This window comes from Schistocerca gregaria, chromosome 2, assembly GCF_023897955.1.
Source record: "Schistocerca gregaria isolate iqSchGreg1 chromosome 2, iqSchGreg1.2, whole genome shotgun sequence".
In the NCBI taxonomy this organism is placed as follows: domain Eukaryota; kingdom Metazoa; phylum Arthropoda; class Insecta; order Orthoptera; family Acrididae; genus Schistocerca; species Schistocerca gregaria.
The window spans coordinates 15695647-15720988 of record NC_064921.1 but is presented as its reverse complement, the minus strand read 5'-3'; the positions used below and the strand labels follow the sequence as shown (position 1 = coordinate 15720988).

At 44.2% G+C, this 25342-nt stretch overlaps 1 protein-coding gene across 1 annotated transcript in view; it reads left to right on the top strand.

Moving 5' to 3' along the window:
* The window catches only part of LOC126336241 (glypican-5-like), a 728632-nt gene that overhangs the window by 156912 nt on the left and 546378 nt on the right, over nucleotides 1–25342 (top strand). Inside the window, exon 3 of the mRNA XM_049999730.1 lies at nucleotides 20761–21219. Within this exon, the coding sequence (XP_049855687.1) occupies nucleotides 20761–21219 (459 nt within the window). The remainder of the gene's footprint in view (nucleotides 1–20760; nucleotides 21220–25342) is intronic.

Below are 25342 nucleotides of genomic sequence, written 5' to 3'. Positions count from 1 at the left end.
GTACAGTCTGTGTTGTCTCCGACAGCTGCGTTACTGTGATGTTTCGTTCTCCACTGCTGACAACATCAACGACCTAGTAGTTGGTGCGTTGTAGCTGCCCGGTATGCGTCGGTTACAAAGGACCGATCTGTAACATTTCAACATGAGCGTCCCTGCAATGCGATTTCACTAAATGCTGTTATTTTCGTGTGTCGTTTCTATATTGCTGAAATATATCTGTGTTATTGAAATAATTCTTTGATTTCTCTTGCATTCCTGAAGCATTAGAAGTGCGTTGGCAAATAAATTTTGTATTAACGGTGGAAAATTTACTTTTTCCTAATGACAAAAAAAATGTGATTGCCATGGTATCACCTACAGTAACCTATGATGCGAAATGTTTTCCATTACAAAATGTGCGTTGTAAATTCATGCACTCTCTAAGTAAAAATTATGTGGAATTACTTTCAGTGCACGATTAAGTGTATCGTTTTATTAAAAGAACTGCATTATCATTATGAATGCCCACATAGCCATTACTATGTCTATGCAAGTACTGTGTCTCTCTAGCTCTGCGTCTTTCACTCCGACCTGTTTGCGTTCTCCTTCTAGGCACTGTCTACAACAAGGAGTCGCAGGCCGTAGCAATTCAAAATGAAGAAACTAAAAATTAGGAACTTACTTCAAGTTTTCTGGAGACAGTGGCAAATGACCGCAAAGTTATTCTTACAGAAAAGGAAGCGAAATAACAACATCAATAAACAAATTCATTTACAGACTTCATTATTACGATATCTCGATTTTCACTGCTGAAAACATCACCGACGCAGCAGTTGTCGCTACCCGGTAAGCGCGTGCTGCTGCAACTGAACCATTTAAACATGAACGTCTCCAGAGCGTGTTTTCACGAAACGTTGTTACATTCGTGTGTCATTTCTACCACAGCACACGATCGGTGCATAGGACAGAAGTTGGTAGAACTTCAATTTTCGATGCACACGTCTTGGGGATTTTAGTGCACGATAGAGAAGATATTATCAGAGCTATGAATGTGCAAGTGGCTCAACTTAATGATCAGTCTGTTATTATTCAGTGACAGTAACAATTATTGTACCCCCTCAAATTGTTTTACGAGTATTATTTTTGTTTATTGACTGGAGACAGCTCCGTCGATATCCCCCATGTTTAAAAGTTTGCTGTGTGTTGTTTTATGACTGTTTGGCCAACATCTTTGCTGTATTTGGACGTAAAAAGCAACAACATTTGATCGCCATGACATGCCATAGCGCAAGTGCTTGATTAAAAGCTCACACACACAGCTTAAACTATGCATAGACAGCGGAAATAGCACACCTGCCAACGGGGGACGAATTACCGATTAGCGTCATCGTGGGAGATTGCTTCCGCAAAGCATTTCCACTCAGCACTAAACGCTAGTTGTACTATGGGTCGTAATGGACACTTAGAAACCAAATACATCCCGCGGGGAAGACTGCGCACTGTCTAGCCTGTTTTGCGTTCTCCTAGGGGTACCTGTGAGCAAGAATGTTTGGATAGCAGGTGTTATTGACATCTGGCGACAACCAGGAGACGGATCTTCAATGTTCTGTAACTCATTACAGCGGTAGAATGTTCGATTGATCCCTGAGATGCACGTCATTTCCACTCGCAGCTTTCCGTGTCGACAACCCTTCATACTGTACACTTGCAAAGAGCAATTGCTCTGATCTTCTAATGACCTTTCGAGACATTTTGACAGGCTGAACAATGTACAGTAACAGCACTGGTAAAATGCTCTAAAAATTCAGGCGTACTTTTATGTCCAGTACATAGGTGGTTTAAGTATATATTCTCTGTGGTCAAAATGAGCGCCGAGAAATCGTTTTGTGTACAAAAACAAACAAAACTATGCAAGTCGTCGCGGTGGTGCAAAACGTTTGTTGAGCACTCCATTTCAGCAGAGCAATCCTATGACACCGTGGCTTACGAAAAACCAGCTGTCTACACGTCTTCGTCTCAGTGCTTCTGTGAGCTGAGAAGTATCATCCATTGGGTACATTACTGCCGATTAGACGAGAAATGCTTCCCGGAAAAGGTCAAAATTGCGTGCAGTGCCGATCTGAGACGACAACAAATCTGTGTCTCCACAATGACAGCTGTTCCTGTCTCTGTCGCACTTCAGTCGATATATGCTTTCCCGTTGGGTATATGACTGGAACGACATCCCAACAACGATCGAATGCGTCATTAAAATAGAAATCCATGTGGACTTTACTCAACATTAGCAATTCTGGATTGTCGTCTATTTCATATATTACATAAAATTCTAGCAAAGCGATTTCATTAAAGTAAGCACAAACAAGACATTTTACGAAATTTTACAATTATACCGCATTCATTGCAATCAGTACACCACTTATGTAGTTAATCGATTGTTCTGTTCAACCACTTTCGTCAAAGAATGTGTATAATCATTGTCACCACACAGTATTGGTTGAAATGGCTCTAAGCTCTATGGGACTTAACTGCTGTGGTCATCAATCCCCTAGAACTTAGAACTACTTAAACCTAATTAACCTAAGGACATCACACACATCCATGCCCGAGGCAGGATTTGAACCTGCGACCGTAGCGGTCACGAGGTTCCAAACTGTAGCGCCTAGAACCGCTCGGCCACACAGTGTTGTTCAAATGTGTGTGAAATCTTATGGGACTTTACTGCTAATGTCATCAGACCCTAAGCTTACACACTAAACCTAAATTATCCTAAGGACAAACACACATATCCATGCTCGAGGGAGGACTCGAATCTTCACAGGGGTCAGCCGCACAGTCCATGACTGCAGCGCCTCAGACCGCTCGGCTAATCGCGTGCGGCACACGCTATATTACTACACTATTATTTTATCCGCATTCTGTTTGTTTATATCCCGAGAAGGAGAAATAGGAAGGATTTGAAGTGTGGTGCTGCGGAAGAATGTTAACAATTAAATGAAAGCCGCGCGGGATTAGCCGAGCGGTCTAGGCGCTGCAGTCATGGACTGTGCGGCTGGTCCCGGGGGAGGTTCGAGTCCTCCCTCGGGCATGGGTGTGAGTGTTTGTCCTTAGGATAATTTAGGTTAAGTGTGTAAGCTTAGGGACTGATGACCTTGTCAGTTAAATCCCACAAGATTTCACACAGATTTGAACATTTTTTGAATTATATGAAAAGATGAAATACAAAATGAAAAGCAATAAAATGGATAGTCAAGGAAAAAGCGTGCAGAAACCATTTAGAGAGAAAAAAGGGATAGTTTAGTGAAAGCCTCGGCACGGCATTAGTGAATTTGGCGGAGGTGGATCAGTGGAGGGGAAAATATTGGAAGCAGATGAAGAGTAATAGTATGCAAGACAGAGTAGAATGGACGCTGTATGCAGTAGTTATGTAGAGATGGAAAGGTTAGCCGAACATGGGAAATGTGGAGGACGGCGTCAAGTCAGTCGAAAAAATGCTGATCAAAAACAGTTTCTGGAGCGGAAGTTTTACACTGAAAGTAAGTGTTTGTTTCTTTTTTCATCTTTAAGTTTGACCAAATGCGTAACGCTGTTAAGTGAAAGACGATTACGAATTTTAACACGATAGATCTGCCACGCCAGGAACTATAACCGTCTACAATTCCACTTGAAGCAACGACTCTACTTACCACAAATGTTACATTTGACATATATATTGTAACATCTCAGGTACCAAAAACTGTTGGCTGGTAAGGAAAACAGCTTTCATCTTCCCCTGTGGACTGTACTTCATAATTTAATAGAAACATTCCAATACTTTACATTTGTGTGACTAAACTCCGTTAAATATTTCACCATCAAGAAAGTCCATTTCTACACTTAGTTCTTTGTTGCTCTTCCATTCAATGACACAAAGCCTGACCTCTTTTGCACTTTTTCAGTTACTTTCTTTTCTTGCAATAAACTAATTATCATTGAGTAACAGAATGTTTTGCCGTTTTTATAAAGTTTATGTAATACGCTACTTTGTAAATCTTTCTTCATTTATGTTTTCTCTGACTCCATTTTCGAGTTGCTTTTTGGTTTCTCGCGCTTTTCATCCTATCCCCGTTTCTCGTGTCGTGAATTTCGATACATAGCTGGTGCCCTCTGCACTGAAAGATCAGTGCTGGATTCACGGTCTACTGCTTTCAGCTCTCACCAGAATTTAAATTAAACAGAAAAAAAAGAAGACGGAATGAGAGTGGGAGGTCCGAGCGGGCGCGGGCTGCTGGCTGCTGGGATGACGCGCTGGCCGCTCCGGATATTGAGTTAGGTGCCGCCGCCGGTTACCGGCTCTGGACACGGGAAAGCTCTCAGAACGGGCGACCAGCGTTCGCAAATGTGGCGTTTTCCGATGGATGCGCAACTGAAGTAGCGCAGCAGAACTTGAAGCGTACAGCTGAGAAAGCACTCGTAAGTTTAGGAAAAACTGGTAACAGAGGAGAGAATCCACTTTTCTTTATAAATAACACCCATATGCGTATGAACAATAGACGTGGATATTCTAAAATCGACTTCAGAGCAGTGTTATCTTGTTGAAAAATGACGTCACTGAGACCTAGCTGCCAGGGCACAGTCATCAGCCTTAACACGTCGGAAACGTAGCGTCTTCTGTAAAAACTAGTAGGCATGCCAACCAAAGGCAGTTTTGCTGTGTACCGACTGCAAGCGATACCGTCACGTCAAGTGTTGGGCACGTATGCTGATGCGATCTGTCGACGTCCGCTCTCCTCGAAGCGTCGACACGCAGGTAGGTCGTCCATCATGACACTCGGTGCAGATCCGAGACTCGTCTCAAACACGACTGAGCCACTACTGGACACGATTGTGTCGTCGGGTGCAGCACTGCTGCCCCCTTAGGGGAAGCCGTAATAAAGGCCACAACGGTCGCCGTGTTGGCGTCTGTGGTGCTCCAGAAGTCGTTGTAGTGCCTGTGTGCCTGTTTCTATTCCTGCAGACGAACCCGTCTCCTGGCGCTGATGCTCAGCATCCAAGACAGCAGAAAATGAAACCCTACTACACAGCACTACAGGGAATTTATTCGCATTTGCGTATATGGACAAAAAAATGGTGCAAATTGCTCTGAGCACTGTGGGGCTTAACATCTGAGGTCATCAATCCCCTAGAACTTAGAACTACTTAAACCTAACTAACCTAAAGGCATCACACACAGCCATAGCGGTCGCGCAGTTCTAGACTGCAGCGCCAAGAACCGCTCGGACACACCGGCTGGCCATATATGAACACCTTCGACTGTACATTGGAATGACGACAAGGAAAATTTGTGCCGGACCGGGACTCTAACCAGTATTTCCCACTTTACACGTGATATTGACTAATCCGCTTCGGCCATCCGAGCACGAATCACGACCAGCCTCACACGTCCACCTGCACTCGTACGTTACGTGTATTACCGTCCAGGAAGGCCATGTCTATTAAGAGTCGAGGGCCTCGTATCGGTGAAAAGATACGAAATAGCAGCGCTTGTGTTTCACGCGTCGTGATTCTTAATAACACAAGCATTGATATTTCGTAGAGAAATCTACTAGTTGCTATGCAAAGTAGCTGGCTTCCAAGCTAGTAGGGAATTAGGTCTAAAGCATAGGTAATATGGACAACACAGTAGGAAACAAGTAACAGACATTTATTAACACAAGGGGCACCTAAATACTCTCCTTTGTATGATGAGTGACGCGTGGCTCTGTAGTCCAAAACCTAGAGGTTGATCTAACGAAAGACGTTTAAACAGTTACTATAACTAAAAGACATCGAATTCCGATTTGAATATAACTTTGAGACACGGCGGTTACCGTCCGTTTATAGCGACAGACTATAATGGCGGCAACTGGAGATGGGCGTCGGTTGCAGTTTTGGACTGGAAAAGTTGCCCACGAACAGGTCTAATGTTGCTTTGCTTCTGCCCTTCCCCTTCGTGGGTGGAATAATCTTGCATATGTGATCTCACTGCTGAAAGCAGAATGTAGCCTCTGGTGCGAGCGCCGGCTGACATAACTGTATGCAGGTGGAGCGGCTACCCGAAGGTGTCATTGCAGAAGCATAATACACTGAGATGTGCACACGTACAGATGGCGGAAGTATCGCGTGCACAAAGTATAAAACGACAGTGCATTGGTGGAGCTATCATTTGAACTCAGTCGATTCACGTGAAAAGTTTTCCGACGTGATTATTGTCATCAGACGCGGAATGGTAGTTGGAGCTAGACTCACGGGACATTCCGTTTTAAGAGAATTCAGTATTTCGAAATCCACAGTGTGCCGACAATACCACATTTCAGCCATTAACTCACACTATGGACGACGCCTCCGCTTAACGACCGAGAGAAGCGGAATATCCGTGCGCAGTTTGGCGTTAATGGCCTGTGGCAGCAAACAGCCGACGCGAGTGCCTTTGCTAACATAACGACGTCATCTGTAGTACATCTCCAGGGTTCGTAACCATATCCGTTGGACCCTGGACGACTGGGAAACCTGGTCAGATATGTCCAGTAAGAGCTAGTTGTAGTGTTCGAGTGCACGAATCCGTGCAGCCAAGTTTCCAACAAGGTAGTGTGCAAGCTGGCCCTTCATAATCATGTGGACTGTGTTTACGTAGAATGGATTCTGTGCTGTGGTCCAGTTGAACCGATCGTTGAGTGAAAATGGACTTCATATTCTCAAACATTTATGGATGAGAATCCACCATGTCATCGTGCAACAACTGTTCACGGTTGGTTTGAAGAACATTCTGGACAATTCGAGCGAATGATCTGGCCACACCTGGATCACCCGACATCAATCAAATCGAACATTTATGGGACATAATCTAGACGTCAGTTCGTGCACAAAATCCTGCACGGACAACACTTTCGCAGTCATGACCGGCTATAGAGACAGCATTGCTCAATATTTCTGCAGGGACTTCCAGCGACTTGTCCGTGCCATGTTGAATTGCTACAATATTTGGGGCAAAAGGAGGTCCGGCGCGGTATTAAAAGATACCCCATGACTTTTGTCACCTCACTGTAGACTCCATTTTATGAGCGCCGTCTCCTTGGTGACAGATCGAAACTGTGTAGCTCCGATCATGGAGAGCGTCCGCTTGATTTCACTCTATGTTTCTATCAGTGTGTGCCACGTGTAAGTTCATACACAGCAGGAAGCTGTACTCCAGGGGAAGCCAGGAGTTCTACCCGCTAGCCATGCCCTATCACCAATGCCATAGCAGTCAGTCTAGTTGCACACTTCCCCCCTACCCACAGCTCGCTGTCCGAGTGTAAGGAGGAAGAAACTGCAAATCTGCTACATTGAAATAGTAATCTAGTCTCGCTGCATACGACTTGGCTTCATATTTCGCATTTGTCAACAACACAGATCACAAACAAAACAAATTTTCAACATTATCTACTTATTTCTGGCGCACTGAGGACGTAATACACTACTGGTCATTAAAATTGCTACACCAAGAAGAAATGCAGATGATAAACGGATATTCATTGGACAAATATATTATACTAGAAGTGACACGACATTACATTTGCACGTAATTTGGGTGCATAGATCCTGAGAAATCAGTACCCAGAACAACCACCTCTGGCCGTAATAACGGCCTTAATAAAATTGGGCATTGAGTCGAACAGAGCTTTAATGGCGTGTACAAGTACAGCTGCCCATGCAGCCTCAACACGATACCACAATTCATCAAGAGCAGTGACTGGTGTATTGTGACGAGTCAGTTGCTCGGCCCCCATTGACCAGGCATTTTCAATTGGTGGGAGATCTGGAGAATGTGCTGTCCAGGGTATCAGTCGAACATTTTCTGTATCCAGAAAGGCCCGTACAGGACCTGCAACATGCGGTCGTGCTTTATCCTGCTGAAATGTAGGGATCGAATGAATGGTAGAGCCACGGGTCGTAACACATCTGAAATGTAACTTTCACTGTTCAAAGAGCAAACAAGAGGTGACCGAGACGTGTAACCAATGGCACCCCACACCATCACGCCGTGTGATACGCCAGTATGAGGGTTACGAATACACGCTTCCAATGTGCGTTCAGCGCGATGTCACCAAACACGGATGCGACCATCATGATGCTGTAAAGAGAGCCTGGATTCATCCGAAAAAAATGACGTTTTGCCATTTGTGCACCCAGATTCGTCGTTGAGTACACCATCGCAGGCGCTCCTGTCTGTGATGCAGCGTCAATGGTAGCCGCAGCCATGATAGTCCATGTTGCTACAAACGTCGTCGAACTGTTCGTGCAGATGGTTGTTGTAAACGTCTCCATCTGTTGACTCAGGGATCGAGACGTGGCTGCACGATCCGTTACAGCCAAGCGGATAAGATGCCTGTCATCTCGACTGCTAGTGATACGAGATCGTTGGGATCCAGCATGGCGTTCCCTTTTACCCTCCTGAACCCACCGATTCCATATTCTGCCAACAGTCATTGGATCTCGACCAACGCGAGCAGCAATGTCGCGATATGATAAACCACAATCGCGATAGGCTACAATCCGACCTTTATCAAAGTCGGAAACGGGATGGTACGCATTTCTCCTCCTTACACAATGCATCACAACAACGTTTCACAAGGCAATGCCGGTCAACTGCTGCTTATGTATGAGAAATCGGTTGGAAACTTTCTTCATGTCAACACGTTGTAGGTGTCGCCACCGGCGTCAACCTTGTGTGAATGCTCTGAAAAGCTAGTCATTTGCATAACACAGCATCTTCTTCCTGTCGGTTAAATTTCGCGTTTGTAGCGCATCATCTTCGTGATGTAGCAATTTTAATGGCCAATAGTGTACAGTTTTTGTCTCGTACAAACAGTCGACATACGGACAGACACGGACAGTTTCACAGATGTAAGGATTACAGGCTTGGACGCAGCCGCCTCGTGCGAGTACGGGAGCGAGCTGGCGCCATCTTGGAACGCTGACGAACTGCTGTGTCAGCATTCTCCGGCCGCAGAGCGCCTCCACGCACACAATAGTTGCATAGGGTCACTGGCCGCACGCACAGGCAGAACTGTTCGCAAAGCGCGTGGTTACGACGCGTACTTTATGTCTTTTTCAGCTCAAAATGGAGTCTTGACGAATCCGTATTTAATCGTTAGTTGTGATGTTTGGTTTGTGGGATGCTCAACTGCGCTGTCATCAGCGCCCATACAATTCCCAATTTTATTGCAGTCCAGTTTTTTTACAGTCATATCTAGCCACTGTCAGAACTGATTATGAAGGTGATGAAATATGAGGACAACACAAACACCCAGTCCATGGGCGGAGAAATTCCCCAACCCGGTATTTATTCGTGGTAGGACGTCAGACAGTTAGGATGGGTCAGAGTAGAGAGCACTTTATTATAAATGTTCTAACAGAAATTAAGTGGTAATGGTTAATAACTCGTAGTTCGCGTCTTTCTGTACCTCACGGACCCCATGCTGCAATAATCCTGAGAAATATTGAGGGAGGGCCTCACCCCAGGACTCAAACCCATAACCATGTCATACAGATCCTCACACTCAGGTTGCCAGTAGGCATGACTTAGTTCCGTAATCGGAAAAAGGTTGATGGAAATACTTGAGCACTTTTGTAATCACGTTATGGACACATGAAACCTCTACCCCAGGAAAACGATGTAGACATCCTTGGAAGTTTTAATGTGAAACTATAACTCTTTAAAACAGGAATTACATCATAGATGAGTCAGTTACATGAGCACACGAGCAGGGGTACTTTCAACTGAAACCACAAACGGTCTTGAACACAACTCTAATCCCTGGAAATATCCTTAAAATGTTTACGAAGCCACTCACAGCCACTGTGCTTAGGGAAATGGGCAGAGTTTTTATACATCTCAGAATGTCTCATGTCAACGGATCCCTTCTTTTAGTGTAGTTACACCATACATTTCTTTTCTCACCAGTTCTTTTCAGTGTCTGCTCATTGGTTACGTGATCTACCTATCTAATCTCCAGCATTCTTCTGTTGCATCACATTTCAAAAGCTTCTATTCTCCTCTTGTCTAAACTATTTATCGTCCATGTTTCACTTGCATACAAGGCTACACTCCATATAAATACCGTCAGAAACGACTTCCTAACACTTAAAGCTACATTCGATGTTCTCAAATTTCTCTTCTTTAGCAACGTTACATTTTAAATCTTCTCTACTTCATCAGTTATTTCTCTGCCCAAATAGCAAAACTCATTTACTACTTTTAGTATATCTTTTCCTAATCTAATTTCCTCAGCAACGCCTGAGTTAACTCCACTGTATTCCATTACTCTTGTTCTGCCTTTTTTTTTACGTTCATTTTATAACCTTTCGTCGAGACAATCTCCATTCCTTCCGACTGCTCTTGCCAAATACTTTCGAATAAAGATGGATCAGTTCTTCACATTCAAAGCCTATTGTTAAGAAATAAAGCTCAGAGTATCTGCATGGAACAACATCATCATAGACTTACAAGAATAATCTGGAGCGCTATATCAGTAGTGATTCGGACATCTGCGCTGGCACTACATTCCCCGTAGCAGAACATTCTCCACCATTTTGGCAAAATTCTGTACAGTCCAGACATGTTGACAGAGCTTTGAATGAGACTGGGAGCATCCTGACAGGCTATCTACGACCAGTTCCTGTGAGTAAACTGCACCACATCATGGGAATCGCACCACCAAGCATTCGCAGGAAAGCAGCATCAGAGGGGGAGAAGAAGGAATAGGGAACTGATCCCAGACATCCACTGTTGGATGTAAACGTCTAAGACTCAGATCAACAAAGAGCTCCCTACAAACAACTTCTAACTATTCCTTTATATCCCGGAACTCGCAGAGTGGAGCGTTGCCGAGATTCTTTGCCTGCAGCATACGAAATGAAGGCCAAAGAGAAACCAGCTGCAGATTCACACCTAACGTAAGTGACGAAAACGCCGAAAGGATTGAGAACCTAGGGTGGCTCGGTGCAAAGTCAATCTCACGAAATGGGGGAGGGGGCTTCAGTGGTGATAAAATTTACCAGTGTGGTAACTTGCAGAACTGACAATATCTCTTCGTATGCAGCAACCTGCCGAATACAGTACTATCGGTGATCTTGCTGCAGCGAACAAAACAGCAGCTTTTCATCTTCCTGACAGTATTTCATACGTTCGTGATGTAGATATTAATCCCCGTATTTTTATTATTATTACTTTTGTCTGCACTCTATTGTATTTCCACTGTAGTTGATTCTTTGTGTGTAATCGAGGTCTGCGCGTGTTATTAATGGTCTACCAGTAATGTGATAATTTCGAGTCCTAGTCACGTAAAATAAATAATAAATTAAATAATACTTCGTGGACTTTCTGCTGACTTATGTGCAGCAACCGAAGTATTCTCTCTCTCTCTCTCTCTCTCTCTCTCTCTCTCTCTCTCTCTCCTCCCCCCTGTATGTCTGTCGCAGTGATAATGTGTTTCATATTCACTGCGGTAAAAGTCTTAAATGGAATTTCGACTTCTTCCGGGTACGCTTTTCCTGCCATTACTCACAGCTGCCCTTTGGACGCTATCATCACTAATAGCGATTTATTGTCGAGTGCCGTTCACGGCTCATTTCAGCGCTGTTGAATATGTAACAGGGCAAATGATACCGCGAGCGCGTTTCATCTTGCCGCCGGTCTGTGATGCTGAATGGCGCGTAATTTGCAGCAGCGGGAAATATTCACGAGCTAACCGTGAACTGCAGGGCCACAATTAGACCCTCTGGTTATACAGGTTTACAGTTAACAGTTACAATGTTGTTATGCTGTGGTTAAAGTATCCAAGAAATTTTACCTCTCGCTTTGGTTCGAGGTCGCACAGTAAAGAAAGATTCACTGATTACATTGCTCCTTTTCCTATGTTCTTTGTAGAAAAAGTTTAAGATTTGTTATATAAAATATGTGGAGCTAAGGGTTGGAGGCCAGATATCAAGGTGCTCCCTCAGACGAGCAAGATTAATCATTTATTTCACAGTAAGTCATATGAAAGAGAGCAAACCTAACCGTGGAAACCAGTGTGCTGATAAAAATCAACGACAGTTCTTTTCAGATTGCTACGGTTTCTACAGACGATGGATAGCTTGATCTCAACACGATGGTATAAACATCTCGTTTAAAGATGTTGTACTTTTTTCTTTGGGGTATTCTGTTGTCTACCCCAGTGTTAGAACTCCTCCACATGAGCTCTAAAAAATTTTGTTTACACGACAATCTGCACAAATTTAAAAGTGTTCCATTCAGTTAGACTACAACAGTCATGGAAGATTGCGTTTCATTGATAAAACTCTAAGAGGTGCAACGAATCTACTAAACAGACTACGTATACTACGTTTTTCCTTCTTCCTGTTTTCTTACTAGTTAGGATTGACGGAGGACACTGGAAAACTTCAAAGAAGATCAGCCATTTTTGTATTATTGTCGAATAGGGAAGACAGTGCCACGGATATAACAAGCGAATTTAGGGGACAGTTATTAAGACAAAATTGTTTTCCATTGTGGCTGGATCTTTTCAAGAAATTTCGGTCGTCAGCTGTCTCCCCCGAATGCGATAAATTTCGTTCACTTCCACCCACGTAGGGAGAAATGACCATCACCATAAAATACGAGAAATCAATGGTCGCATGAGAAGTAGAATTTTTCCCACATGGTATTCGAGAGTGGAACGGTAGAGAAATACTGTGAAAGTGGCACTACGCACCTTCTACCAAGCAATTAAGTGTGAATTGCACAGTAGATATGAAGATCTAGGTGTAGACGTAGAACTGTAGGCAGCCACATGCACCAGGAACTTGTTACTGGCACTAAGGTAAACTTGTGGCTCCAGCAGCCATCTTCATCCGTTTAGAAGATACTAATGTTAAAATTCACCTCCAGTATCTGTCTTCATCCGTGTAAAAGATATTACCTTGTGAATTTGAGATAGTTTTCCGACTTGATAGACCGCAAGTGTCCCTTATCAAACTGTTCGTCTCAACTTGGTCTACACTACTTGGTACATTGTAAACTTCAAATTGCCCTACAAAAACAACGTAAGCTACAGCGCATGCACCTCGAGCGAGTTTTTCAACATTCTCGCGCTCTCTTCGTGCAAACAATTAGTTCTAGAGAAAAAAAAAATGAATAGGACCTTTTTCGCTGGAGGGTGTGGTTATTCAAGAAAACATTACAAAGTGATATTAAATGTCTTCTACTTCAGAAACCATTCGGAATAGGGCAAACATTCATATGAAGTTTTTTGTTCAGAATCACTAATACCATCACCCCTCAAAGCATGTACCTTTCCTCCTGATTCACCCTGTACGTACAGGGTGTCTCTTTTATCTTGACCACCCTAAATATCTTTTTATCCAAATGAAAAATACAAAATGTTTCGAGCAAATGTTCTTTAGCCGTCAGGAGGACATCAATCAGCAAGATTGCCTTGGTTGTAGCTTTGTTTTTTACAAAGATATGAACAACGGTATGACTTTTTTACATCACACCCTGTATTTTCATTCGGTAATTCATTTTCTCTCCTAAAGACCTATTCGTAAATTTGTCACAGTGCATAATTCACTCAAACATAACATTATTAATTACATAACACAACACTGACGTTGACGCTAGAAATGTAAACATAAGTAGAATGCACATCCGTCATTCCGTCAACTATCGTCAGTTGAAGAGTTGTGTGAGTAGAATGTACACAAAAGAAAAGAAGGGAAAAATGCTACTCATCTATGGGGAATGTAAGTCAGCAGAACAGTAATTGCAATATTGTTTTCTTATGTACGGGTACATTTATTACAGTAGTTTAGTCCTTTTAAATACTTTTGTGTAGAGTAGGAATACAGTAAAGGCTGTCCTTCCTACAAACTGCTTCGACATAACGTTTCTTTTATTGTTGTTAAAGGTAGGCGAAATGCTACGCAGGCAGCGGAACTGTACAGAAAACGATATCCTGACAAGAACCCATCTTCCCGGTGATTGTTTTCTCGTCTTGTTGCGACGCTTCAGGAAATGGGAAGTTTCAACCCACGACAACCCAATCGTCGTAGCACTGCCGAAGTTGCTGTTCTCGCTTCCGTTGGTATGAATCCACATCTGAGCACACGACAGCTTGAACAGGAGATTGGCATTTCTAAAGCCAGTGTACATCGTATTCTTACTCGTCACCGGTTCCGTCCTTACCATGTACACCTATATCGAGAATTGCATGGGAATGATTTCCAGAATCGTGTACAGTTCTGTCAGTGGGCAGAGCAGCAAATCCTCGCCAACCCGAACTTCTCCTTCAATGTTCTATTTACCGATTAATGTTCCTTCTCAAAAACAAAGGACAGGAACATGCATTATTGGTCCAGCGACAACCCACGATGGCTTAGATAGGTGGAACATCAGTGTCAATGGAGAGTTCACGTCTGGTGTGGGATGCTTGCTACTATAATCATTGGCCCTTACTTCATCAATGGTAGTGAAAACGGCGCATCGTATGCCAACCTTCTCAGACGAATTCATTCTCCTCTTCTGGATGAAGTGCCGCTAAGGACCAGAATAGTTTTGTGGCATCAACACGATGGATGTCCAGCACATAATGCCTTGCGTGCACGTCGTGTTCTGAACCGCAGGTATCCTGCCCGATGGATTGGTCGAGGAGGAACAGTTAACTTGCCCTGATAGGTCTCCTGATTTAAGTTCTCTGGACTTTTTTTCTTTGGGGATGCATTAAAGACGTTGTCTATCGCGATATTCCAACAACTCTAGAGGAAATGCAGGAGCGTATCAGGCTTTCTTGTAACTCTCTTAAGCACGCTAAACTGGAAGCAGAAAATAATTCTTTCATTCAACGAGTGCACCAGTGTATCGGTGTCCAGGGTCAACACTTGAAGCACCTTTGAATGTTCTACTCCTGGGCAATGGTACAGGAAGACAAAGTCAATTTTGTGTTATGTTTTTACTTGGTTTTCATTTGTTTTCTCACAACTCCAGCAAGTGGAGGAGTTTGTGATCCCGGGCTCAAAGTCAATGTTGTGTTATGTAATTAATAACAGTTTTCTTTCAGTGAATGGTACAGTGTGATACATTTTTATATTGATCTTTAGGAGAGGAAATGAATTACTGAATAAAAAATACGGGGTGCCATTTAAAAAAGTCATACCGCTGTTCATATTTTTGTAAAAAACAAAGCTACAACGAAGGCAATCATGCTGATTGATGTCCCCAAGACGACTAAAGAACATTTGATTGAAACATTTTGTAATCTGCATCTGGACAAACAGTCATGTTCCACTGAGCGGTCCATACAATAAAGTCAGTATACGTAGCAGACTTAATCACACGACAACTATGGGCGCGAGGGACGAAAGTTCTTTGAAATTAACTGCACCAGGAATACAGTCCCTTACGATCCACACCCTCATTCACAACTCTGAAGTACTGACTTTACTTCTAAGCCATGTGGTGCATTATGCTGATGCCAATACTCGAACGACCTTTTCATCTGAATCAGTAGTACTCACATTGTGCTTATTCTCTACGGTGCTGCTCCACAAATACCTTGGAAGTTCCAGCATTATTCTTTCCAAACTGATTTTATTATTAATAAAACTATTTTTGAGACACGTATTGTCTTTATCTTTCAATGACTAGTCCATAATTACTTTTAAAAAGTAAGAGTCAATTCTGAATAATACAGAACCATATTTTTGTACAGTTAGTGTGAATTTAAAATCTGATGCAGAATATTTTGTTCCTATCGTTTGTTATTTCTCCACAAGTAGTTATGCATTTCTCATTCGTAATGAGAAATCTTCCACAAAATTGGTGTCTGAGATTTTCATTAAAACGTACCCAGGACTGATGGCGCCGTTTTGGAAATAGTTGTGACATTTACAAATGATCGAAACGATTTGTTATACAAACAAATTTAATACAAGAGAAAGCGTGAGAAAATCATCTTTCTTTGCAGGATGTGCTGTATGTCAATGTAACCAAATAAATGAGGAAGATACAGTAATGTTTATTGCTTTTCCATGTTATTCAGCTGTGTGAAAGTTGAATGAGAGCTGCATTTATTGGCTATCATACACCGACTCCAGATCACTCAATAACCCAGCATTTGTTCTCACGAAACGTAATGTAGAAGGAGAAAATTCTATGACTGTGAGCAACGAGTCTAAGCAGTGGCACAGCTGGCAACAAAAGTATTTAAATTTACTTTGTACAAACTCTACGTAAATATTACAAAATTTTATAAAAGCGTTGTCTGTACTAAAAATAAATCTGTGAAAGCGTCCTGTCCCTCTGTCTTTGAACGCGCTGATCTCCAAACCTATGAGACCAATTTTCATTGGAGTTTCGCAGGTAAGTCGACCGTAGTTGGGGTACTGTATAGGCCTTAATTCATCAAAATCAAATGACGAGATTTAAAGTTTTACTGAAACTTTCTTCGTTGTCTCTCTGCTTGTCTGAACATGCTGCGTAATCTCCAAAACTTCTAACGAATTTTCGTGGAATCTTCACTCGTCACTTGAGCGTAGCTAGGGGACACCAATAAGCTATGTGTCATAAAATCTGGATCACCAAAAAGAATGTCCATACGTAGTATAAACAATTAAGTATGTATGTATGTACGTACGAGTACGTGTGTTCCGTATCTACTCCGAAACCACTGAGCTGAGTTCGACCAAATTTGGTGCCCATATCACTTACTATCTAGGAAGAACGCCTGCGGGATTAATAACCAGCTACCTAGCAGAGGGGTGCGGGAGAAAGAAGTGCAGACCACGACGAGCGAATACTCAGATTTTATTTATCCAGTATTTGAGGACTAGGACCCTTAGTGACCTGCATTAATCTTTCCACATAATTTGCTACCAGTGTGGAGATTTTTCCTTTCTTACAGCCCTCCCAAAATGAGGAAAGGAAAAAAGTATGACACTGAGTACATTTTCGCCGTTCATGCAATAACACTGCCGCATCGCGCACGGCGTTCTACTTTATTTCTTCTTTACTACTAACTGTATTTACGTCACATTTTGCAGACAGTGTCCAGATCCAGCACTGAATATACGTTCAAAATGATATCATCATTCAGCTTCAGGACACACGATCTCATAAACACTGAGGTGTGTGGGAAAATTGCCTCATAGTGCATGACGTCTGAATTTATTACTTCTTTGGTTGTAACTCTGTTCGCAACACATTTTCGCCCAGTATCCACGGATGCCGCTGAATGTCTCTACAAAATTCCACTGAGGTGACAACAGTCACGTGACACCTCCCAATGCCGAGTCGGGCCTCCTCTTGCCCAGCATAGTGCAACAGTCCGCCTTGCATGGACGCAGCAAGTCGTTAGAAGTCCACTGCGCAAATACCGAGACACGCTGCCTCTGCAGTCGTCCATGATTGGGATGATGTTGACAGTCCAGGTTTTTGTACACGAACTGGCCTCTCTATTATTTCCCATAAATGCTCTATGGCTTTATACTGGCCGATCTGGGTGGCCAGATCATTCGCTCAAATTGTCCAGAATGTTATGCAAACCAATTGCTAATAGTTGAGACCCTACGACATGGCACATTGTCACTCATATTAATGTCACGGTTTTTTTGGGGAACATGAATTCCATCAATGGCTGACCATTCCGTGTAAACAGAGCCCACACCGTTATTGGGCCACCGCCATCTCGAACAGTGCCTTGTTGACAACTTGGGTCCATTGGTTCGTGGGGTCTGCCTCACATTCGAACCCTACAATCAGCTCTTCTCAACTGAGGGGACTCATCTGACCAAGCTTTCCAGTAGTCTACAGTCCAGTCAGTATATTCAGGAGCACAGGCGAGGCGCTGCAGGTGATGTCGTGTTGTTAGAAAACGCACGTGCGTCCGTCCTCCGATGCCATAGCCCAATAACGCCAGATTTCACTGCAATGTCCTAACAGATACTTTCAGCGTACATCCCACATTGATTTCTGCGATTATTTCACGTATTGTTGCATGTCTTTTAGCGGTGATAAGTCTACGAGAAGCTCGGTCGTTAAGTGAAGGCCTCGGCCATTGCATTGTGTATGGTGAGAGGTAATGTCTGAAAATGTGGTATTCTCGACGCACTCTTCACACTGTGGAACTCATTTTATTGCATTCCATAACAATTTTCGAAACGGAATGTTCCACACTTGTAGCTTCAGCGACCACTCCATGTTCAAAGTATGTTAATTCCTGTCGTGTGGCCATAATCGAGCCAGAAATATTTTCACATGAATCACATGAGTACAAATGATAGCTGTGTCAAGCCCTTTTACATCTTGTGTACGCGATATTACTGCCGTATGCATATGTGCATATCGCTGTTCAACGACTTTTGTTATCTGAGTTGTAAGGTGGTGTGGTCTTCTGGCCTTCATTTCATAGATATACCGTCCTCATAATCGTATTCTGCACATCAAGACGCTTCATTCGAACCCAAAATCGATAAGGTAGAGTCAATTTTGTATGAATTCATGTAAGCAATATGCAAATGTAATAAGTAAATCGCAAGTGCACACTGAGGTTGGAAAAGTCGAGGCTGGCGTACACAACATGAGAGCCACAGGAATTTTCTTGCTAAAGAGGCAACCAACCCACTGGGAGGCCCATCCCTTCAGATGGATGAGTCAACACACACCTACTTTCGCCAGAGTGACCTCACAGAGAGAGCACAACTTTTGGCAGAGCGAAAGGATAATGACCCCTGTGTTCGACGTAAAATCAAATTCCGCTACATTGTATGGGAGCGCCCAGAAGACGTATTTTTTGAATGACGGACTGCGTAGTTACGGAGTTCTCACAGGAGGACAGCATGTGCCTAACGGAGATGCTACATATTCCCGAACTGGTCGACTTGAACGAAACGTCATTCTCTCATTTAAAAGAGCAACGCTGATTGGCGGAATATTTCTGATGCAAAGAGCCAGAGGAGTAAGGGAAGACAGCGAATGATATACCCTTGCAATTTTTCCAGAAAAAGGGGCCGTTTCGTTGTCACTCTTGGAGCAGGAACACGTAACGAGAGCGAGTTCGCTCCTACGTGTACGGAAAGAGCGAGGAACAAAGTCTCTCCTCAGTACCACGGGGAAAGCACCTCTGTTTGCGAATTGGAGTGATACTCTATATTGAGTCGCTCATAATTGTTGTTCACTGTGTGAACATGGACACAGTACTAGTTAAACGCCTGTGAGCGAATACTGAGTGGCATCTCAGTGGACTGGTTATCTGACTAGTGTACCACGCCAATAGACTAGGGGTGGGTAGGAGTCCTTGACTTCATCAAGGCGTAGGGAGAGTTTGAGTGGCGAAGGTCAGTCCAGATAGAAAGAGATAGTTGTCTTATTTGTCAGCAGCGAGCGACGCAGGCAGCAGTCGTTGCACCTCACGCTATTGTGCGCTACAGTGTATGCGAGCCCCATCTTTCCTCCGTAACAGTACACTCCATTACATTTCTCACGCGACAGCGTTGACCGTACCTATAAAAGTTTTTCAGGATATGTAGGCGCGGCTCTCAGCCATTCTGCCGAGTAAATAACATTCTTAAAGAACCTTTCCATATGAGGCAATCTACTGTTCCGAAAAGAACCCAGAAACTTATTAATTTAAAAGAAAAAGTTTCACCTGAATTCTCAGAATTTTTTCGCAATAAATAATATTTTTCGTTCGTTTAATGTTTTTCTTACACTAACTAGCAATATTCCAGTACCCAAGTATTCAACTAGTTACGTAAGAATATAGAATATTTTTGTGTCTTTTCCTTACAGTGGACGACTCCAGAAGATATTTGTTGCTGAATGTTTTTCAAGAAGCTCTTATTGGTACATTATGAGCGTCTGTCTGACTTCTTTAGTAGTGTGAGGTGGAAATTGTTTCTTGCAGGAGACAAAGGGTACTTGTTGGCTCAATCCATTGTGCAACTTGACAAAACAAAAGCCACACACTCACAGAGTGTCTACCGCTGTAGAGGACAGAGAGGAGCAGGAGGAGGAGCCCGCATCTCGTGGTCGTGCGGTAGCGTTCTCGCTCCCCACACCCGGGTTCCCGGGTTCGGTTCCCGGCGGGGTCAGGGATTTTTTCTGCCTCGTGATGGCTGGGTGTTGTGTGCTGTCCTTAGGTTAGTTAGGTTTAAGTAGTTCTAAGTTCTAGGGGACTGATGACCATAGATGTTAAGTCCCATAGTGCTCAGAGCCATTTGAACCATTTTTGAAGAGGAGGAGGAGTAAAGGGTAAAGGAGGAGATGGAGTGAAGGAAGAGGAGATGGACATATAAACAAAAGAGAAGGACAGAGAGAGAGGCAAGAGGAGATGGAGAAAAATTGGATGGGAAAGGCAGACGAGATGGACAGAGAGTGGGGGAAGGAAACGATTAGCCTATAGAATTGAAATATACACATACCTGGCCGACACTAGGGAATCAGTTATTTGTCAATAAGTTTAAAAAATTAACAGATTTATGTTGTTAATAATTTGTTAGAAAATTACTGAATTCATATTAAGTGAAAGCATCTGTTCACAAAGCATATCGCTGCCATACAGATCGATTTACGCAATGTTATATTTGATACCAATGAAGTGATCAATATACATCGGTATCGAACAGTTCATAACACAAATCAGGCATCACAGTACAGAACTTGGACTCTTACATGGTCTCGTAGAAAGTAACCGTGTGCCCTGCTAGATACCCTCGCCTGACGTGCCGCCACGGCGCGCTGTGTTCCAGAGCACGTGGTGTGGCAGCTGCGGCAGTCGGAGGGCCGGGCGCGCGCGCTGCTGTCGCCGCTGCTGGGACGGCTGCCCGCGGCGCCCCGAGGCGACGACCCGCTGGCGGCGCTGTACGGGCGGCTGGTGGCGCGCCTGGAGGCGCCGCTCCAGCTCCAGCTGCGGCAGGGCGCGCCGCTGGACGGCGCCCTGGAGGAGCTGGTGGCGCGCCTCTTCCCGCTGGCCTACGAGCGCGCGCTGGGCGGCGGTGGCGGCTCGCACCGCCTGGCGGCCGAGTACCGTGGGTGCCTGCGGAGGGCGGCGAAGGAGCTGCGGCCGGCGGGGGACGCGCCAAGCCGCCTGGCCACTCCCCTGCAGCACGGCCTGCGGGCGGCCGGCGTGCTGAGGCAGGCGCTGCTGCTGGGCGCCCGCGTGCTCAGCAGCGCAGACTCGCTGCTCACCGGACAGGGCGGGCCGACAGGTGCGTCCGCCGTCGCCAGCCCAGTTAAGCTGTACAGTAAGGAGGTCTTGCGAGGGTAATCCCGAAAGTAAGGTCTATTTTCTTATAAATGCAGAACTCTGTTTATGTGACACTTGTTAAGAGTGCTTCACGATCTGTGTGTAAACATGCGCACGCCTTGCTCAGGCACTCAGTCTTGTCTTGGCAACCGGTGAGAATGGAGCTCCCGTTGGATGTTACCGCCAACTGCGAATTGCGAACAGTTATTCGGTTTTTGAACGCAAACGGCACTGCGCCCATTGAAATCCATCGCCAATTGACGGAAGTGTTTGGAGTTGTGCATGTATGTCAAAAATGTTCATAATACGTGTAGATAGTTTGCAGCTAGTCAGACATAAATTCACGACGAACAAAGGGGCGAGACACCGTCAGTTTCTGAGGATACAGTGTTGAAGGTTGAGCAAACCATGCGCGAAGATCGGCGGATCACCCTGGATGATCTCTGCACGTTGGTTCCTGAGGTTTCCCGGAGTACCGCTCACAGAATTTTAACGGAAACATTAAACTACCGGAAGGTTTCCAGAATGAGATTTTCACTCTGCAGCGGAGTGTGTGCTGATATGAAACTTCCTCGCAGATTAAAACTTTGCGCCCGACAGAGACTCGAACTCGGGACCATTGCCTTTCGCGGGCAAGTGCTCTACCATCTCAGCTACCGAAGCACGACTCACGCCCGCTCCTCACAGCTTTACTTCTGCCAGTATCTCGTCTCCTACCTTCCAAACTTTACAGAAGCTCTCCTGCGAAACTTGCAGAAATAGCACTCCTGGAAAAAAGGATACTGCGGAGACATGGCTTAGCCACAGCCTGGGGGATGTTTCCAGAATGAGATTTTCACTCTGCGCTGTAAAGTTTGGAAGGTAGGAGACGAGATACTGGCAGAAGTAAAGCTGTGAGTACCGGGCGTAAGTCGTGCTTCGGTAGCTCGGATGGTAGAGCACTTGTCCGCGAAAGGTAAAGGTCCCGAGTTCGACTCTCAGTCGGGCACACAGTTTTAATCTGTCAGGAAGTTTCATACTGGAAGGTGTGTGCAAGATGGGTGCCACACATGCTGACTGAGGACCACATCCGGCAACGAGTTGGTGCTTTCCGCGCATTTCTCCACCACCTTGCAGCCGAACAGGACAACTTTCTGGACTCAATTCTCACAGGTGATGAAACCTGGGCCTACCAATGTACACCTGAGACCAAGGAACAATCACGCTAGTTCATAACTTTCTGAACAACATGGCGGCGAGCTGGTATGAAATGGGCATACAGAAACTGCCACAACGTCTACAAAAATGCATCGGCAGAAATGGTGATTATGTCGAAAAACAGCTAAATGTTCAAGCTGTAAACTGATGTAAACCATTATAGAAATAAACAGGTCTATGCACTTATAAAAAATAGGAGACCTTACTTTTGGGATTACCCTCGAAACTACGTATTTGACAGACCAGCTTGGGAAGCAGGCATGAAAAGTGCGTGCCAGGGGCTAGTATTGTCTACCTAAACTGGTAACGAATACCCAAAATGAGTAAACTTTGGGAACATGAATTCAATGAATGGCTATCCATCCTATTTGGTGAGATTTAGTGGGACACCACTCCCTCCCCCTCACGTGAGGTTTACTCCATAGTCGACTTAAAAATATCTAAAAATTCAAAGTTTTTTATCTGTTTTAAATACTGATTGCAACACTTCAACAAAAGCATGTTTTATTTATAAAGCGTGTTACCCAGTGTTTTTTAACAAGTGATTAGAAACACTTCATCTTAAACACGCCAGTGCTGAGAAGTATTCGGTAGGACATGCAGACAAACGGACAAAAAGGCTCCACGAAAATAGTATTAACTGTTTTGATGGAACCGTAAAAAACTGATCTTTTATTGGAGTATTTCATACACTAAATATCATTGAACCTAAATTTTCTTTGCGGATGAAAGACAACATAGTTCGTGATTTCCTTTGATCTGTAAGATCACACTCTGGATTCATGTCACCACTAAGAGAATTGTTGTCAGTGAACTTCAGCTCAGCTTCCTTCCACAAACAACTAACTTGTTCGCATCTGAGCTCTGACTTATGGCATGCTAGACACCATTTATTCAGTCATACACTGTTACAATGACTGCGGTCTAATACCCGCTGTGTCAAAAATAGTTACTATGTGCCTCAACGCGTGCATGTATGTGCTGTAGCATGTTCTATCTCACACTGGCCAGGCTGCATCCGAACAGTCTCAACGAGCATCTGTAATAGGGTCTCCATACAAAATACTTTTGAGATGGCACTGTAACTGGAAATTTCGTGGGTTGAGATCCAAAGAAGAGGCAGGACATGCAACTTGGATCCCATCATCAGACTGATCCACCAGCGTAGATATGAGTGAGATGCGTCCCGACGTTAATGGCGAAGTGAGATGGAGCACCATCATGTAGCAGCCACATAACGCTTCTTTCAGCAGCGGAGGCAGTCACCCACAAGAAAAGTCGACAGTTCCTGCCTGGTGGACGACGTTGAAGGAAGACTGGTCCCAAAGAACGGTCGCCAGTTATCATGGCCCACACATTCCGGCTGCACCGATGCTGATGATTCGCTGCCACCATACCATGGAGTATCTGCATTCTATCGTGCATATGACTGTTATGAAAGTTGAAGATACCACTCAGCGTAAAGGTAGCCTTATCTGCGAATAGGATGGATGACACAAATGTCAGAACAGTGATTGCTTGGTGAAGAGACCAGTGACAAAACTGCTCCCGACGTGGAGAGTCTGTCGCTAGAAAGCCCTGCACACGTTGTAGGTGATAATGATAGTTACAATGGAGAATGTTCCACACGGTCGTCTGGCTTACGCTGTAGTAGCGGGCGAACTGCCTGATGTTGACACAGCGGTCGCCTTGCACAGTCTTAACCGTCGCCTTCCACAGTGTTAATCACATTTTCCTCCAAGTCTGGTGTCCGAGCATTTCGAGTATGTCCTTCATGATTTCCTGCTTCCTGAAACGACACAACCTCAGACAAACGGCGACACTATTACAAACATTAAATGGTGTCGTTGTTGTCGGCGGTGATAGCTCTGCTGAAGCAAACTTGCAGCCGCCGCCCATTGCCTTTGCAGTTATTCCAGTATCATACTAGTCCATCTCCTTCTTCCCTTCTTGCTGTCCTGCCTATCTCTCTCTGCCATTTCCAGTTATTCCAGTATCGTACCACTACATCTCCATCTTCCCTTCTTTCTGTCCTGCCTCTCTCTCTCTCTCATTTGCAGTTATTCCAGTATCATACAAGTCCATCTCCTTCTTCCCTTCTTGCTGTCCTGCCCCTCGCTCCGCCATTTGCAGTTATTCCAGTATCATACTAGTCCATCTCCTTTTTCCCTTCTTGCTGTCCTACCTCTCTCTCTGCCATTTGCATTATTCCAGTATCATACTAGTCCATCTCCTTCTTCCCTTCTTGCTGTCCTGCGTCTGTCTCTGGAATTTGCAGTTATTCCAGTTTCATACTAGTCCAGCTCCTTCTTCCCTTCTTGCTGTCCTGCCTCACACTCTGCCATTTCCAGTTATTCCAGTATCATACTAGTCCATCTCCTTCTTCCTTTCTTGCTGTGCTGCCTATCTCTGCCATTTGCAGTTATTCCAGGATCATACTAGTCCATCTCCTTCATCCCTTCTTGCTGTCCTGCCTCTCTCTCTGCCATTTCCAGTTATTCCAGTATCATAATAGTCCATCTCCTTCTTCTCTTCTTGCTGTCCTGCCTCTCTCTCTCTACCATTTGCAGTTATTAAAGTATCATATTAGTCCATCTCCTTCTTCCTTCATGATGTATTGCCTCTCTCTCTGCCATTTGCAGATATTCCAGTATCAAACTAGTCCATCTCCTTCATCCCTTCTTGCTGTCCTGCCTCTCTCTCTGCCATTTGCAGTTATACCAGTATCATAGTAGTCCATCTCCTTCTTCACTTCTTGCTGTCCTGCATCTCTCTGACATTTGCAGTTATTAGAATATCATACTAGTCCATTTCCTTTTCCCTTCTTGCTGTCCTGCCTCTCCCTCCGTCATTTGCAGTTATTCCAGGATCATACTAGTCCATCTCTT